At 53.5% G+C, this 15,177-nt stretch overlaps 3 protein-coding genes and 2 long non-coding RNA genes across 6 annotated transcripts; 3 read left to right on the forward strand and 2 right to left on the reverse strand.

The window, feature by feature from the left end:
• Positions 1–126: 126 nt before the first annotated feature.
• Positions 127–1,809, forward strand: TRAPPC1 (trafficking protein particle complex subunit 1). The gene is made up of 5 exons (XM_060133551.1): positions 127–177; positions 288–386; positions 539–609; positions 960–1,098; positions 1,395–1,809. The coding sequence occupies exons 2-5, from the start codon at positions 288–290 to the stop codon at positions 1,521–1,523; spliced, it is 438 nt and encodes a 145-aa protein (XP_059989534.1). The 5' UTR covers positions 127–177; the 3' UTR covers positions 1,524–1,809.
• A 972-nt stretch (positions 1,810–2,781) lies between these two features.
• KCNAB3 (potassium voltage-gated channel subfamily A regulatory beta subunit 3) lies at positions 2,782–9,424 on the forward strand. 2 transcript variants are annotated; one of them, XM_060134120.1, is made up of 14 exons: positions 2,782–3,023; positions 4,369–4,412; positions 4,502–4,539; positions 4,779–4,858; positions 6,169–6,213; positions 6,315–6,359; positions 6,571–6,614; positions 6,813–6,899; positions 7,150–7,259; positions 7,404–7,524; positions 7,609–7,703; positions 7,781–7,901; positions 8,072–8,160; positions 8,459–9,424. In XM_060134120.1, exons 1-14 carry the CDS (start codon positions 2,782–2,784, stop codon positions 8,534–8,536), a joined length of 1,239 nt encoding a protein of 412 aa, XP_059990103.1. In that variant the 3' UTR covers positions 8,537–9,424. The 2 variants fall into 2 exon arrangements, with proteins under 2 accessions (XP_059990103.1, XP_059990102.1); XM_060134119.1 differs by having other exon boundaries at positions 7,174–7,259.
• LOC132511192 (uncharacterized) lies at positions 6,223–10,431 on the reverse strand. The gene is made up of 2 exons (XR_009537545.1): positions 10,249–10,431; positions 6,223–8,154 (listed from the first exon to the last, which is right to left on the reverse strand). It is a non-coding gene; the product is annotated as an uncharacterized LOC132511192 (long non-coding RNA).
• Positions 10,432–10,652: 221 nt separating this feature from the next.
• Positions 10,653–12,651, reverse strand: LOC132511191 (uncharacterized). The gene is made up of 3 exons (XR_009537544.1): positions 12,439–12,651; positions 11,780–11,946; positions 10,653–10,687 (listed from the first exon to the last, which is right to left on the reverse strand). It is a non-coding gene; the product is annotated as an uncharacterized LOC132511191 (long non-coding RNA).
• RNF227 (ring finger protein 227) lies at positions 12,523–14,581 on the forward strand. Its single transcript, XM_060134127.1, is given in 3 exon segments — positions 12,523–12,915; positions 12,917–13,036; positions 13,135–14,581. Coding segments are annotated over 3 exon segments (570 nt in total). The 3' UTR covers positions 13,192–14,581.
• Positions 14,582–15,177: the final 596 nt, after the last annotated feature.

Below are 15,177 nucleotides of genomic sequence, written 5' to 3' on the forward strand. Positions count from 1 at the left end.
TCACAGCTTCTGGAGCCGGAGAGCCTGGACGCGCGTGCGCGTATCCGACGGCCACGGATTGGCTGAGAGAGGTATAGGGGCGGGGTTATTTCTCTGCCGCTAGAGCGTGTAGACCCGGTGGGGCGGGGCTCCGCGGAAACCGGAAGTATCGAGTGACGGGCACTCGGAGAAGTTCCGGTGAGTTCGCGGGAGGGGTCCCCGTCTGGTTGGAGGGATCCCGGGCTAAGAACTGGAGCCTACGGGGTGTGGGCGGTCCCGGAGTGAGGCTCACATTCTCTGCCCTGCAGATGACTGTCCACAACCTGTACCTGTTTGACCGGAATGGAGTGTGTCTGCATTACAGCGAGTGGCACCGCAAGAAGCAAGCGGGGATCCCCAAGGAGGAGGTGACGAGAGGGCCCCGCGCAACCCGGGTGACCTCACATCTCCAAATGCACATTGTTCCAGTCCAGCTTCTTCTCTCCAAACCCTGGCTCCTTCCCAACCCAACCCTGGCTCCTTTAAAAACCGAGAACTAACTCTGCCCCTCTCCCTCCAGGAGTACAAGCTGATGTACGGGATGCTCTTCTCTATCCGCTCGTTTGTCAGCAAGATGTCCCCGCTAGACATGTACGCGTAGTCAGAGGGGTTGTTGAGGGAGGGAGGGAATTTGGGGGCGGGGGAAACTTTCTGGAGTGGAAGGGGCTTTGGCCCCCAGAGAGGGTAAGGAGACAGAGAAGAGAGGCTGAGTCCGGGGCGAGAGTGCAGTAGCTGGCAGGAGCGGCGGTGGGGAAGATCTGAAGGTAGAGAGGTTGGGCAACGGGGCTAAATTGAGGGGTGAAGATGGGAGGTGTCTTTAGTCAACCAGGCTCCTACAAACGACATGTTTAGAGAAGAGGGAGTCAATCTAGAGGAGATCAGAAGAATCTCTTTGGGAGAGATTTCGCTTCTATTCCTTAACATCCTCCTCATCTCTGCAGGAAGGACGGCTTCCTGGCCTTCCAAACTAGCCGTTACAAACTCCATTACTACGAGACGCCCACTGGGATCAAGGTTGTCATGAACACTGACTTGGGCGTGGGACCCATCCGAGATGTGTTGCACCACATCTACAGTGCGGTCAGTGCCAGCCCCTCGGACCCTTCCGCCAAAGCTTCAACAGCCATGGCCACTTAGAGCCCCAAGACTCCTTCAGCTTCCCTGCCCTAATCCTACTGTATTGTATCTCTATTGAAGTCAGACTTCTTGGGACCCTTTAGGTCCTTATACACTCCCACCACCAGTTTCTCCCCAAGGAGGGTTTGCCTTCCAGCCCTTGATCGCTGTGCATTCACACACCCTTGAGGTTATAGTAGGTTTGGGGTTGAAAACAAGAAGTGTTCAAAGCCTGGCTCTAACACCCTCCCCCTCCACAGCTGTACGTGGAGCTGGTGGTGAAGAATCCCCTGTGCCCGCTGGGCCAAACTGTGCAAAGTGAGCTCTTCCGCTCCCGACTGGACTCCTACGTCCGCTCTCTGCCCTTCTTCTCCGCCCGGGCTGGCTGAAGGAAGCACTCTACCTCACCCCTCAGAAGAATCCTTGTCTATCTGGGGCCCTTTGTTTCACCTGAGGGCCCCTACTGGCAGCCCCACGGCCCCAGCTCCTCCATCCCCGTCAGGCCCCTTGGCAGCCCTCCCAGGGGAACAGCTTAAAAAGCCCTCCATGGTGCCCTTCCCATCACAGGAAGGAAGCCTACTGGAGTCTCTACACCTCCAAACCAGGCCCTCTCTCCAGTTTTATCCCCTACCTGACGCTGGGAGAAGTACAGAATAAACTTTTTATCACCCTCTGCGACCTGAGTGTGTTAGTTTCAGTGGTCGATCGGGGCCTGCCCCTCTCATGAAGGCGTGAACCAGGGTGTTCACATCCCCTGAGCCAGCAAAGAGGCTTTGTCCACGGGTTTCTCAACAGCGGCACTATTGACGTTTGGGGCTGGATAATATCTTGGTGTGTGTGTGTGTGGGGGGGGTGCTGTCGTGTTTGTTCTGGCCGCCACTCACTAGATGCTGGTAGCACGTCTCCATGTCTTTCTCTTTCTCTCTTTCTCTCACACGCGCGCGCGCGCACCCAGATCGTGACAGTCAACAATGTCTCCAGATCTTGCCAAACGTCCCCTAGGGGAGAAAATAGCTCACTGATTGAAAACCACTGGGTTGGGGGAAGGCCGACTGGCCTCGGGGTGCAGAGAGTAGAACCACCCTCCCGGTTCTGCTCTCCGGTTCCTGTGAGCCCACAGAACACCCAAGCTGCGGAGCTCCGGAAGGTGGGGCTTATGCAGATGAGCGGCAGGTTTTGGCTGGGAGGCGGGCGTCTTTATGCAGATGAGGGGGCGGTGTCTGCATGTTGATAAGCTGGGCCCGCAGCCGACGCGGCTGGGAGTCTATCGGGTCCCGCTGCGGTTCGGGCTGAGGTGGCATCTCTCTTCCGCCCCCCCCGTCCCTAAGTTCCTACCCTCCGAGAATAGCCCTCGACCTTTACCCTCGTCCATTTCCCCCTCTCCTCCCTGCGCCAGTACCCCCGAATCCTAATCGCTCCACTCGTGGCGCCCTCCCGCGTTTCTCCTCTCCGCCGCAAACCCCGCGACCTCCAGCAGCCCGCCCCCGCGAGCCGGATCCTGCCTGGCTGCTCCCGCCGCAACCTCCTCAGCCTTCCCGCTCTTCTAGGGCTCGCGCCACTACACCCCCGGGTGTCTCCCCTCGGGCTTACCGGTTCCCTCCTCCTCCCGCCCCCTCGGAGCCCCCTCCCTCGCCTTGGCCAGCCGGCATGCAGGTGTCTATCGCATGTACCGAGCAGAACCTTCGCAGCCGGAGCAGTGAGGACCGTCTGTGTGGACCCCGGCCGGGCCCCGGGGGCGGTAATGGCGGGCCGGTCGGCGGGGGGCATGGGAATCCTACGGGGGGAGGAGGGTCGGGCCCCAAGGCCCGGGCCGCAGTGGTCCCCCGACCCCCAGCGCCCGCTGGGGTCCTCCGAGAGAGCACCGGCCGAGGCACTGGCATGAAATACAGGTATGGGGGTGGCCGGGCAGCCCGCCACATCTGCTCCCCTTTCCTGACCCCTGAGGCTTCCTGGGATGCTTCCAGAACCCCCTCAAACTTCGCTAAGAAGATCCCGGCTCACTCCATCTCCTCTTCCCATCATTGGCACTCCCTTACTTGGGCCCTCTCTTGCTCTCCGTCCATACCCCCGACTAGTAGAAAATCAAGTTTACCAAGGTTGACCAGGCCTGTCAGACCCAGGGGATACTCCTAAGCTTCCCTCCTTACCCTCAGGAAGGCGAGGGATGCACGGATCTCCAGGCTGCACACCCCCACCCCCACCCCCCGGGATGAAGTGTCCTTGGGTCGTGTCCTGGGAAGATGGGGGAAGGAAACGGCTTCTCACTGTGGCCTGCTCAGTGTGCCTGACCCAGATACTGCCCCCACATGCCCCAAGGTCTCCTGCAACCTTCTTGGTGGGGAGGGAAGTGGGGCCCTTGGAAGGATGGACCACATCTCTCAAGCCCCTGCCGAAGGACAGGGGCCATGTGGGTAAGATGGACGGAAATGTAACCGACTTTATCTCAGAGAACCGCTGGGCTCTCAGGACTACCAGTAGGGGGGAGGGGAGGGGCTCCTGCTTGAGAGTGAGCAGAGGTCACTGATCTGACCTGGCTTTGTCACTTGAGGAATTTGATCCCCTCCATGTGGTGGCCCGGATTGGGAAGCTGAGCGGACGGCCTGGGTGGGGGGTCCTTGGGAGGAGCGTCTCTCTGGTTTGAAGACAGACTTCACAAGCCAACAGGAGCAGAGGGAGTAGAGAGGGGAAGAGGGGGAACTGGTCTTACCTCTCATACTCTCCACCCAGGTGTCCTACCTGCTTTTGTTGGAGGCCTCCCTGCCTAGCCTATCCAAGGATCCTTGCCTGCCTGAGTGCCTGAACTTGACTTGGTTTACCCCTTCCACCCCAGTGTCTGCCCTTTAGCACAGCACTCTCTGATGATCTGTTTTCACAAACTCATCACAATTAGCCCGTCGCATTCCTCCCAGCCAACCCCCACCCTCGACTCTACACATCCCAGAGATGACTCAAATAAACACAAGACCCACCAGCAGAAACGCTAAGCAGGCAGCGCATCTTCAATGTGATAGGAGGGAACAGAGGCACTGGACAGTGGCTCCAGAGGAACAGCCATTATTTGTTCACTTATGCTATGGCCATAGCACTGCCCAATTCAGTGGGCTCACTGAGTCTAGCTTCTTTGGACTGAGACACCCTGAGGGCATCTCAGTCTGGAAGGAGAGGAACTGGAGGCTGATAATCTATGTTCCTAATGGAGGCTCTACCCCTTCCTTCTGCCTCTGTGTCCTGCAGGAACCTAGGAAAGTCTGGTCTTCGGGTATCCTGCCTTGGCCTAGGTGAGTTAGAAAGAAGAGGAATTAAGGGAAGGGGCGTTCTTTCATGGCTTGCCCCCACAGGTCTCACCTGCCTGGCTTCTCTCTTGCAGGTACCTGGGTCACATTTGGTTCTCAGATCTCAGATGAGGTATAAGTGATGGGACCTAGAAGCAGGGTGAGGGGGTATGAGAGAACCAAAAAGGGGGGAAATGGACTTGCATAGGGGTTTGGACAACAAGCATGGGGAACGGTGGACCTGAGGTTGGAGGATGGGGAAAGGGGAGTGAATGTGTAAACGAAGGTTGAGGTCTGATGGGCTAGAATGCCGTAAGGAAGGTAACTGAGAGGCTGGTTGCTGGTCTTCAACTTTTTCTCTCACCATCCTAGACAGCAGAGGATGTGCTGACAGTAGCCTATGAGCATGGCGTAAACCTGTTTGACACCACCGAAGTGTATGCAGCGGGAAAGTAAGGACTGGGGTGAAAGACTAAGTTACACTTGGAAGGCTGAGAGAATATCAGGGCTTTTTGGTTTCCCCCCTAAAGAACCCTGGGAATTCTGCATCACTAAGTTCCAACCTTTCAGCCAATGGGGCCCCAAAGCATTATGGGAACTGTAGTCCCAACATCTGTCTCTCTCCAGCTTTGAGGGCAATGGGGCATACTGTGCAGTCAAAATGAAATAAAACAAACAACTATTTCCTGGACGTCATTTATGTGCAACTATGTGAGGATGACAAAGATAAATTTCAAACATACTATACCACAGCACACATGGCTTCACGCTGCAAATAGTAAAAACCTAGGATGACTACTCCTGCCTCTTCTTCTGGCAAACTCTTCTGCTTATCTTTAAGACTTGTCCCAGATGTCAGCTCTTCCAAGAAGCCTTTGCCCAGCTCCCCAAAGTTGGTCACTATCCCCATCAGCTCCCAAAGCACTTTACACTACCCTCTGACACAGAGTTCATCAATTACTCGTTTACAAGGCCATATTCACTGCTCACCTGGGAGGCTCCTCCCTCCACAGAACTTGTCTTGCTCTTTCCCACGTCACCTAAGTACCTATGCAGAGCCTGTCACAGAGCAGGTATCTGATTGAAGGATGACATCAATATGCCCTCAAAAAGCTCACAGTCTAAGTGGTTAAACAAACAAACCAAAAGACAAGGAGATACGAAAGATTAAATAACAGTAACACTTCAGTAAGAGCCCACCATAACTTAAGACTTGTCACACATTAACTCATGATTAAGTGTCAAAAAATTGTGTAGCCAATAAGAGCTATGGAAGCTGACAAGGACTGACCATAGACTACAGCAATCAGAGAACATTTTCCATAGAATGAGGCAGAATCCAAGCTAAATTTTGGAGGACCAAGCTAAATTTTGGAGGATGGGTGGAACTTTGCAAAGACTAAAAGAAGGGGGAGGGCAATACAAATGGTTGGAACCAGACGAGGCAGTGTCCTCCCTGGCTCCACTATAGTTGGTCCCTCTTCTCTCATCCTATTCTATCCCTTCAGCACCCAGAACAGAGCCTGGTACACAGTGATGCACAGCTGACATTTGTTGAATGAATGAGTGAAAATGATACGACTAGAACCCTAGATTGGGAGCCCCTCTTACTTAGTCTAGGATGGGGCTGACAGCCCAATGGGCTCCTCGTTTATGCTCCATTTTACAGGAGAGGAAATTAGTTGAAGGGAAAGGTGGGGAGGAAGGAAAGAAACTGATCCACTTTGGAGGGGTCAGTGCTTCTACACTGTCTTCCTTCCAGGGCTGAAAGAACCCTAGGCAACATCCTCAAGAGCAAAGGTTGGAGGTAAGACATGTTGGGTGGGTGGGGAGGGCCGGGAGGTTGCTGGGGACATGATCATCCAAAAATCCTTTTCTTGCCCGTTCTACCATTTCTCTTTCTTCCAGGAGATCAAGCTATGTCATCACCACCAAGATTTTTGGGGGAGGACAGTAAGTGGCTGCCTCACTATAATTGGGGAGATCTGCAGAGACTGTGTGAAGGTGCATGGGATGGGGGTGGGGACAGCAGTCCCTGCACCTGCTACCCCAGGTCTGCATCCTGCCTGTGAGGACCCCTGAAATACCAGTTCCTCATGATTCCAGGCCAGCCCTGGTCCCTTATCTTTGACACACCTCATCTCTGACTTACCTTTTCCTACAGGGCAGAAACTGAGCGAGGCTTGAGCCGCAAACACATCATTGAGGGTAAGAGTTAGGGGCTGGGAACTGGAGGTGGCTGGGTATGGAAGCCAGAGGAGTTGGGAACATTCTCTGAAGCTCTGAGTCTGAGGCTTTGAATAGGGAAGCCGGGATTTAGGTGGCCATGGCAAAAGGATAAGGTCTAAATTCTTAGGAAACTGAAGCTGAAGAGCTTACCTTCCTCGCCCCATGCTTTTACCCCAGGCTTGCGAGGATCCCTGGAACGCCTCCAGCTGGGATATGTGGACATCATCTTCGCCAATCGCTCAGACCCCAACAGTCCCATGGAGGGTAAAAGCAGCACCCCAACCCTGACAGCCCTTCAAAACTGAGCACTTCTAAAACCCTCAGCAGAAGCCAGCCCCTGCTCAGGAGGCCTCCCAAGCTCCACAGCAGAGGCTCAGACCCCAGGACTTGGACGGGGAGGGAGGTGAAAAGCAGATACCAACCCCTCTGACTCCACAGGGATGAGTGGGGCCTTGGTGGGGCAGGCAGAGGTCTGCACATCTGGAACCCAGGATGCCAGGGGTCTGACAGTGAGGCTCTCCCTCTCCTATGTGCCTAGAGATTGTGCGAGCCATGACCTATGTCATCAACCAGGGCCTGGCCCTATACTGGGGGACATCCCGATGGGGGGCTGCAGAAATCATGGTGAGTGTGCCACCCACCTCGCCGTCCTACAACTTGTTCCCACTTTTCACATGGCCACTCCAAACCCCACTCTACTGGAGGGGGGGGAGTGGAAGAAAATGGAAGGAGTGCTCTGACCCCCATCTTTTCCCCACCCCAACTCAGGAGGCCTACTCCATGGCCAGACAGTTCAACCTGATTCCTCCAGTGTGTGAACAAGCTGAGCACCATCTGTTTCAGAGAGAGAAGGTGGAGATGCAGCTGCCAGAGCTCTACCACAAGATTGGTTCGAAGTCCCCTCATCCCTACCTTTCCCTCGGCCTCACCATCACCTAGATCCCTTTCCCACATCCAATCCTCTTCCTCTTAGGTGTTGGCTCAGTCACCTGGTCCCCTCTTGCCTGTGGCCTCATCACTAGCAAGTATGATGGGCGAGTCCCAGATACCTGCAGGGTCAACATCAAGGTGAGATCTGGGGGCTCAGGACGGCAGGAGTGGACTATCTGAGGAGTCGTCTTTTGCTGATTCTCCTTGGCCTCCAGGGCTACCAGTGGCACAAAGACAAAGTGCAGAGTGAGGATGGCAAGAAGCAACAAGCCAAAGTCATGGACCTTCTCCCCATCGCTCACCAGCTGGGCTGCACCGTGGCGCAGCTTGCTATTGGTGAGACACTGCCAGTCCTGGACCCTGAAGAGGCCTTGTCTCCTCCTGAGATGCTACCAAACCGCAGACTGGTTTGTCTCTGGGGAGGACCCTCTTCCTCGGAGACACCTCTGAAGTCTGCGTGCTCACTCTTTCCGACCAGTTCTTTTTTATTTCCTTCTCTGGCCCAGCGTGGTGTCTCCGCAGTGAGGGTGTCAGCTCGGTCTTGCTGGGGGTGTCCAGTGCAGAGCAGCTGATTGAACACCTGGGCGCCCTGCAGGTGAGGGGGGAAGGGTGTGGGGGGCAGTGGGGGGGGTGTCAGAGCCAGAGCCCATCTCTGTCCCCTGTCCCAGCACTCAAGCAAGGCCTTGCTGTCCAGCCCAGAATGGGCCTGTGAGGTCACCCACTACAATGTCCTCGCTTGGCAAATGAGAGGTCCCAGGGTGAGACGGTGAGGCAGGGGCACAGCTGCGACTCTTTCCCTGCCACCTGGCTTCGCTGTGCGGCTCCCCGGGTTTTCCAACCTCATTCCCTTGTTCAGCAACCCTGCACCTCTCCACCACCCCATTCAATTGCAGGTGCTGAGTCAGCTGACCCCGCAGACGGTGATGGAGATAGAAGGGCTCCTGGGCCACAAACCTCATCTCAAGAAATAGTCCGTCGGGGGCGCAGGGACCCGCTCCCAGGACCGCTTCCCGCCCCCGCCTCCCTCCCGCTCCGGATCCCTCCACGCAGCGGCCGGAGCCAGGGAGGCCCCGCCCACTAACGAGTTCCGGTCACAGTAGCGAAAGCATGAACAAAGCCATATCCTCCCGCAGTGGGGCTTGAGAGGGAAAGTAGTCCGCCGCCCCCTATTGCGTCCTCCTAGGTCTCCCTGCTAATCCTGGGCATGAGCTACTGGGCTGTCCCCTCTCTGCCACTTGGCCTCGCTCCCTTCTCTCTTCCCCTAATCGCCGAGGCCCAGGGGGAAAAAAGGCAGATACAAGACCCATGCAGAGTACCTCAGAAGTGGCCCTTGAAATGTCATCATGGGGTAACAACCTAATATGAAGTGAGTTTTGATGTCATCTGGGACAAAGGAGATGGGGCTCTTACATTCGTTACAAAGGAAGCCAGGCTGGTCCTGGCAGGAAGTAAATGATAATCTTTGGGAAACTAGGACCCTGCCTCAGCCAGGAGGTGGAGGAGGGCTTAAAACCACAAAAAGTGTTGAGACTTTGTTCTTGTCAGAGAGGGGTAGGGTGGGGAGTGCAGTGACAAAGCACTGATGAGGGAAAATTGACGGCCGATGTATAGCCTGTCCTGGCACAAGTGGCCAGGGAAGCCCTTGGAAAGTACGGTTGGGCCGCACTTTGCAGGAAAAGGTGACAGCCTTTAGGTCAGGGCAGAGAAATGGGGCTGACATAAAAAGGTCTGGGGATAAACTTTTGAGCCTTGAGCAGGACTCCTACCCGGGAGTGGAGGACTGTAGTCTTCCTCCTGGCAATAATCTTAAAGCAATAATGATGGCCCCTCTTGTGTAAGACTTCCCAGGGAACTGTAAATAAAATCTCAGCTTGATCATCACTTACCGCGTCTGAAATTGCTGGGGGCTGAGAGGTTAGGATCTCAGTCTCACGTATCTGGGCCTCTAGCACCCTGCCGTTAGAAAGGTCCAGCACTACCTGTCCACTGCTCCTTTACCTCAGTGACCCAGGCATCATGCTGCTAGTCACTGCTCTCATCAAGGACCCAGGCACCTGATCCTCCAGGCCACAGCTTTCTTCCTTAGAACCCACAGGCCGGGCTTCATAGCTTTGTTGCTCCTCCCTCTGATGCTCACTCTTACCCTTGTTTTGTTTTTTTGTGTTTTTTTTTTGCGGTACGCGGGCCTCTCACTGTTGTGGCACGAACCTGCATCCCCTGAATCGGCAGGCGGGCTCTCAACCACTGCGCCACCAGGGAAGCCCCCTTGTTTTGTTTTGTAAGTTATATTAGCCATTCGTCTTGTTTCCCTCTTGCCTGATACCCACACATACGCCAATGAACTATCTAGGTGGTTTTCCTGTGGCTGAGGGGGAGGGGCTGTTCTGAGGTTGAGGCTTCGGGATTTGGGGAAGGAGAGGTAAAATGAAAACCGGTCTATGGTTGAAATGATACAGAGACAGGGAAAAGAAACAGTATAAAGAAAAAAAAGAAAACAAGTCAAAGATCAGGTGTGAGAGTGGTGGAAAAGCAGAAGCAAATGGGATTATGTCAGAGCCTTACCCTTATTCTTCCCCAAAGAACTCTGATTTCCCTGGGACACAAAGTGGGTGGAAAGTTATAACCTTTAAAGATCACAAGGCAGGGTAGGATTAGCTCTGCCTCCCTTAAAATACAACCTCACCGGGCTTCCCTGGTGGCGCAGTGGTGGAGAGTCTGCCTGCCGATGCAGGGGATGCAGGTTCATGCCCCGGTCCAGGAAGATCCCACATGCCGTGGACCGGCTAGGCTCGTGAGCCATGGCCGCTGAGCCTGCGTGTCCAGAGCCTGTGCTCTGCAACAGGAGAGGCCACAACAGTGAGAGGCCCGCGTACTGCAAAAAAAAAAAAAATATATATATATATATATATATATATATATATATATATATATATATATAAAACCTCACCATCTCCCTTCTTCCCATCCTCACCCTTCCTTGATCCCGAAGCTGGGAGAGTAGAATAAAACCAATTTTCAAAAGAGAGAAGTCAGCAGCATGCCATTTACTGGATTAGCAGCCAACCGCATCAACTAATGAATACTTACATCCACTCCTATCATCTCCCACTCATTTTGGAAGACTGTGGAGGAAACAAAGAGGTAAAAATGTGTGACTATTGTTAGTTATTCTGTAACAAACATACAAGAATTTATAAATTCAAAATAGTACTCTCCTTAAACAGTTACCTTGGAGGGCTGTGCACTTATTTTAATGATGCCTACCCCATGGCTCAAAACATTGAAAAAAGTCCTCTTAGAATTACCTTCAGAGGCAGTTAGAAACCCCTTGTAAGGAATCTTCCTTTATTGTCACACCTCGTTTACGATATATACATATATGTGTATATATATATACATATATATATATATAATTTATTATTATTATTATTTTTGGCCGTGCTGCATGGCTTGCAGGATTTTAGTTCCCCCGGCAGGGAAAGAGTCCTAACCACTGGACAGCCAGGGAATTCCCTCGTTTACCATATTTATCACTCACCTCGTTCATTAATTTAACAAGTATTTATCTATTGAGTCCTACTATGGTACAGCACAGGGACACAGTGGTGAACAAAACCAGACTCAGAACAACCATTGTGAAGTTTACAGATGGGAAAGGCAAAGAAGTAACAAGTAACCCCCAAACACACACAAACTTTGGTTGTCCAAAGTCCAGAGGAAAGCACGTGGTGTTACCAGAGTCTACAGTGGGTATTTCACACAGTGAGGCTGCGTGGAGAGCTGAAGGTTGAGTGGGTGTTACTAAGGTGAAAGCAACAGGGTTTAAAAAAAAGAAAAGAAATGGGTGTTGGAAACGTTGGGTGCCAAGAAGTTAAAGTAAACACAACATAGGCTGGGTCACAGGATACTAACAACAGCTAATATATGGTGTGTTTACTGTGTGCCAAGTATCATTCTAAGCACCTTAGAATCAGTATATAAGCTGATTCAATCCTATTATCATCCACACGTTATAGATGAGGAAACCAAGTCCCAGAGAAGTTAAGTAACTTGCTCAAAGTGTCACAACTGGTAAGCGGGCTCTAGAGTCCGTGCTATGAACCTCCACAACAGAATCTGGACCGCAGGTCCAGGAGAGGAGGGTGAGGCTGCGGCTGGGGGATGGGTGTGGCACCGTGAGGGAATGTGGGCTGTGAGTACTGTGTCCTGTTTACCTGTAGCAGAAGTCACACCCCCGAGTCAGAGCTCAGGCTGGGCTGCGTTGCTGGAGCCATCATGGTGTGTGGGTGTCCAGGCCTGGCTACTCAGGAAGGATAGGATTCCCAGCATTCCTAAGGCCACGGTCCTGGAATCTAGGGCCCTCCTTAGGCTGAGATTTCACCTGGGAGTTGAGCAGTTTGAGAATAAAATTTGGGAAGCCACCCTTACAAGAACACAGGGAGGTCGTATATAACAAGGAAAATTGAGGGCAGCATCTGCTCAAACGCCCAGGAGCCCACTGAAGATTGGGCAGAATGGGCGGTGTCACTGGCTTACGAAGTACGTTTGGGTGGGTTGTGAAGGAGTGTGAGAAACCCTGTGCCAGTGGCTGAGGGCCCGGGCCCAGGGAGGGAACTGGGGATTTGCACACAGTAGAATTAAGGAACGCTGGCTCTGCGTGGGGGATAAAGGAAGCCATGGAGGGAGTGTGTGTGTGTGTGTGGGGGGGGGCGTGCCGCGACTTCCCCTCCCCAGCCCTCGCACCGCCTGGCCCGCTCCCCTCGCTTCGCCATGGCTGGCATTCGGGGTCTCGCACCTCCACCGCCCCCACGCGTGCTGCCGCGGGGAGCGGCCTGACCGCCGCTTGACGCCTCAAGAGGGGCGGGGGTCTCACTATTAAAAGGGGCAACAGGCCTCGGCGCGGGCCCCAGAACAGGCCCGCTCCGTTAGCGACGCCCTCGAGTCCGCGGCGGGCACGATGCAGCTCCTGGTGAGGGTGCCGTCTCTTCCGGAGCGGGGCGAGCTGGACTGCAACATCTGCTACCGGCCCTTCAACCTCGGGGACCGCGAGCCCCGCCGCCTCCCCGGGACGGCGCGCGCCCGCTGCGGCCACACGCTCTGCACCGCCTGTCTGCGCGAGTTGGCGGCGCGTGGCGACGGCGGCGGGGCGGCCGCGCGCGCAGTGAGTCTGCGCCACGTCGTCATGTGCCCCTTCTGTCGCACGCCCACCCTGCTCCCGCGCGGCAGGGTCACTGAAGTCACTGTCAACCCGGACTTGTGGTCACGCTTGGAGGCAACAGAGCGGGCCGCGCACGAATCTAATGGGGCGGGTGGTCCGGTTCGGGAAAGCGGTGATGCGGCCGAGAGGCCGATGACTAGGAAACGGAGAGAAGGGGGCGGGGCCTAGGAGCGCGGGATGGCGTGAGCTCCTGCGGCCCTGGGCCCGGGTGCTAGCACCCGCGCGCAGGTGGCGGCGGCCGCTGCCTAGCAACGATGAGGGGCCGCCCGGGTAGGCAGTGGAGGGAGAGCGCCCCGGAACGCCGGTTCGGCTGCGCCCTTCCGCTGCCACTAATCCTCCTTCTTTCCCCCAGTGCTGTACCGTCCACAGATCAAGGACTCGGCCCACATGACCCGCTGCACGCTGTAACCGCGGAACCCTGAAGCTACGGCAGAAGAAAGGTGGGAGCTGCATTCTCGGGGCGCGCTGTACTACGAGGAACTGGTGCCAAGCCCACCCCCTGTCATGTCCTGGAGTGTCACGGATGAGAGAGGTGAGCCAAGGGCAGAAGGGAACGCCCTGGGAGGTGTTGATGCTGCGCTGGGGAGGCTCCTAGACGAATCGCCCCCATCTACCGACTGTGCAAGCCTTGCATATTCAGGATGGAATGGCCCAGGGAGGATAGAAACAAAGTCTACGTTCCCGTGGGAAGCAGACAATTTCCCTAGCTGTGACTTTGGCTTTTGTCCAGGGCAGCTCTGATGTGTGGGAGCAACAGGTCCCATTTTAGCAATTCTGTGTCAATGATTTGAAAGTTTAAAAAAGATGGAACGGGAGAGAAGAGGCTGATTTCCATGTCATATTAATCTCACTTCTCTAGCACCTAAGAGAACTGAGAAAAATAAACCGTACCCACCCTACTCCCTCCGCTGGTATGCCTACTAGTGTCCCCCTTCCCAGTACTGTGTTCCTAAAATTGTCAAGATGCATCCCCACCTATGAGATTAGGAGCCTCGCTTCATTTCAGAATCTCCCTTCAACCTGTTGGGGCAGGTATGACGACGTCCAGAGGGCATCTATCCGAGTCACCTCACTAGGGCCTGTCAAGGGGAGGAGGGAGAGCCATTTGGCTATGGCAGTGGATTGTAAACTTCTGATATTATTTTTACAGCCACAAGGAAACACTGTCACTACTGAAAAAAGATGCTCATCATACAATTTTAAACTTGTGTCCCATATTTAGACATCACCTATTTCAGGGCAGGGGTTCAATTTAAAAGTCCTGTTCGTATCTTGTGATCGTAGAGTTACAGTCAAGGACCAGCAGCATCGGCATGACTGGAGCTTGTTGGAAGTGCAAAATCTCAGGATTTCACTTCTGACTTACTGAATTAGACTCTGCATTTTAACAAGAATCCCAGGTGATCCATTTAAGTAAAAATTTAAGAAGCACTGGTCCAGGTCCTAGACTATGTTACATTTTCCCCTGAGTTAAAAAGGGAGAACTTATTAAGAATAAACCCCAATTTTTCTAACTATGTTTTTACCTTTTTCCTTTCGTTAAGTCTCAGCTTAAATATTCCCTCTTTGGGGAGGTCTTTCTCGGCTTTCAATCTGGTGTAGCCCCCTCCCTCACCCTCTGTAATACAATGCCTTGTTTTATTTTTTCACTACTTTTATTTTCTGATATGTGTTTTGTTGGTGTCCTGCACTACAGTGTAAGCTCCATGATAGCAGTGACTAACTTGTGACTGTTGTATCTCCAAGGGCAACAGCAGTGTTTTTAACATGTACTCAATAAATGCTTGTTGGAATTACATTTTTTAATATAATAGCCTCAAAAATTGTCTGGTCTCTCAGCCTCTGAGAAGCTCTGGTAGTAAATACATGTCAAGCTGTAGTGTCCAGCGGTTCAAATCTTTGGCAAGCTATGCAGGTCTGACCCCCCACCCCCCAGCTCCTTTAAAATAAAAGTGTGCTTCTGCAACTGGGAACTGAACCTATGAAGCTGTAGTGACCTCTACTGACTCTTGGTAGAACTAAACAAGCTGAAGGTGGAAAGGACGATCAAAAGGATGAATGGAAGGCAGTTCTGAAACTTATCAGGCACCCCTCCCACTAAACTTCTGTCCAGTAATTCCTGCTATCTCTCTGATCTCAACCTGAGGCCTGTGGAGGTGTCCTGCTGTCACCCTCCATCTCCGCTGAGCTCATCACACTGGGGTGAGGGTTGGAAAAAGAGCCTTGGAGTTGTAGCTGATGATCCAACAAATAAAAATGAGAAAAAGGAAAAGGCACAAGATTTAAAAAAAGAGAGAAATGGGTAATAGGAAATGGCAGGAAGCAACACCCTTTCTTTCCTCATCCCTCCCCGAAACCAAAGAACTCCCCCACTCAAAAATAACAGAGCACACA

Source organism: Lagenorhynchus albirostris, chromosome 20 (genome assembly GCF_949774975.1).
Source record: "Lagenorhynchus albirostris chromosome 20, mLagAlb1.1, whole genome shotgun sequence".
Lineage (NCBI taxonomy): Eukaryota > Metazoa > Chordata > Mammalia > Artiodactyla > Delphinidae > Lagenorhynchus > Lagenorhynchus albirostris.

Coding starts and splice junctions, on each gene's coding strand:
- TRAPPC1 (XM_060133551.1), top strand. CDS start 288: ATGACTGTCCACAACCTGTACCTGTTTGACCGGAATGGAGTGTGTCTG. Junction 387..538: donor CGGGGATCCCCAAGGAGGAG/GTGACGAGAGGG, acceptor CTCTCCCTCCAG/GAGTACAAGCTGATGTACGG. Junction 610..959: donor AAGATGTCCCCGCTAGACAT/GTACGCGTAGTC, acceptor TCATCTCTGCAG/GAAGGACGGCTTCCTGGCCT.
- KCNAB3 (XM_060134120.1), top strand. CDS start 2,782: ATGCAGGTGTCTATCGCATGTACCGAGCAGAACCTTCGCAGCCGGAGC. Junction 3,024..4,368: donor GGCACTGGCATGAAATACAG/GTATGGGGGTGG, acceptor TGTGTCCTGCAG/GAACCTAGGAAAGTCTGGTC. Junction 6,360..6,570: donor AAGATTTTTGGGGGAGGACA/GTAAGTGGCTGC, acceptor CTTTTCCTACAG/GGCAGAAACTGAGCGAGGCT.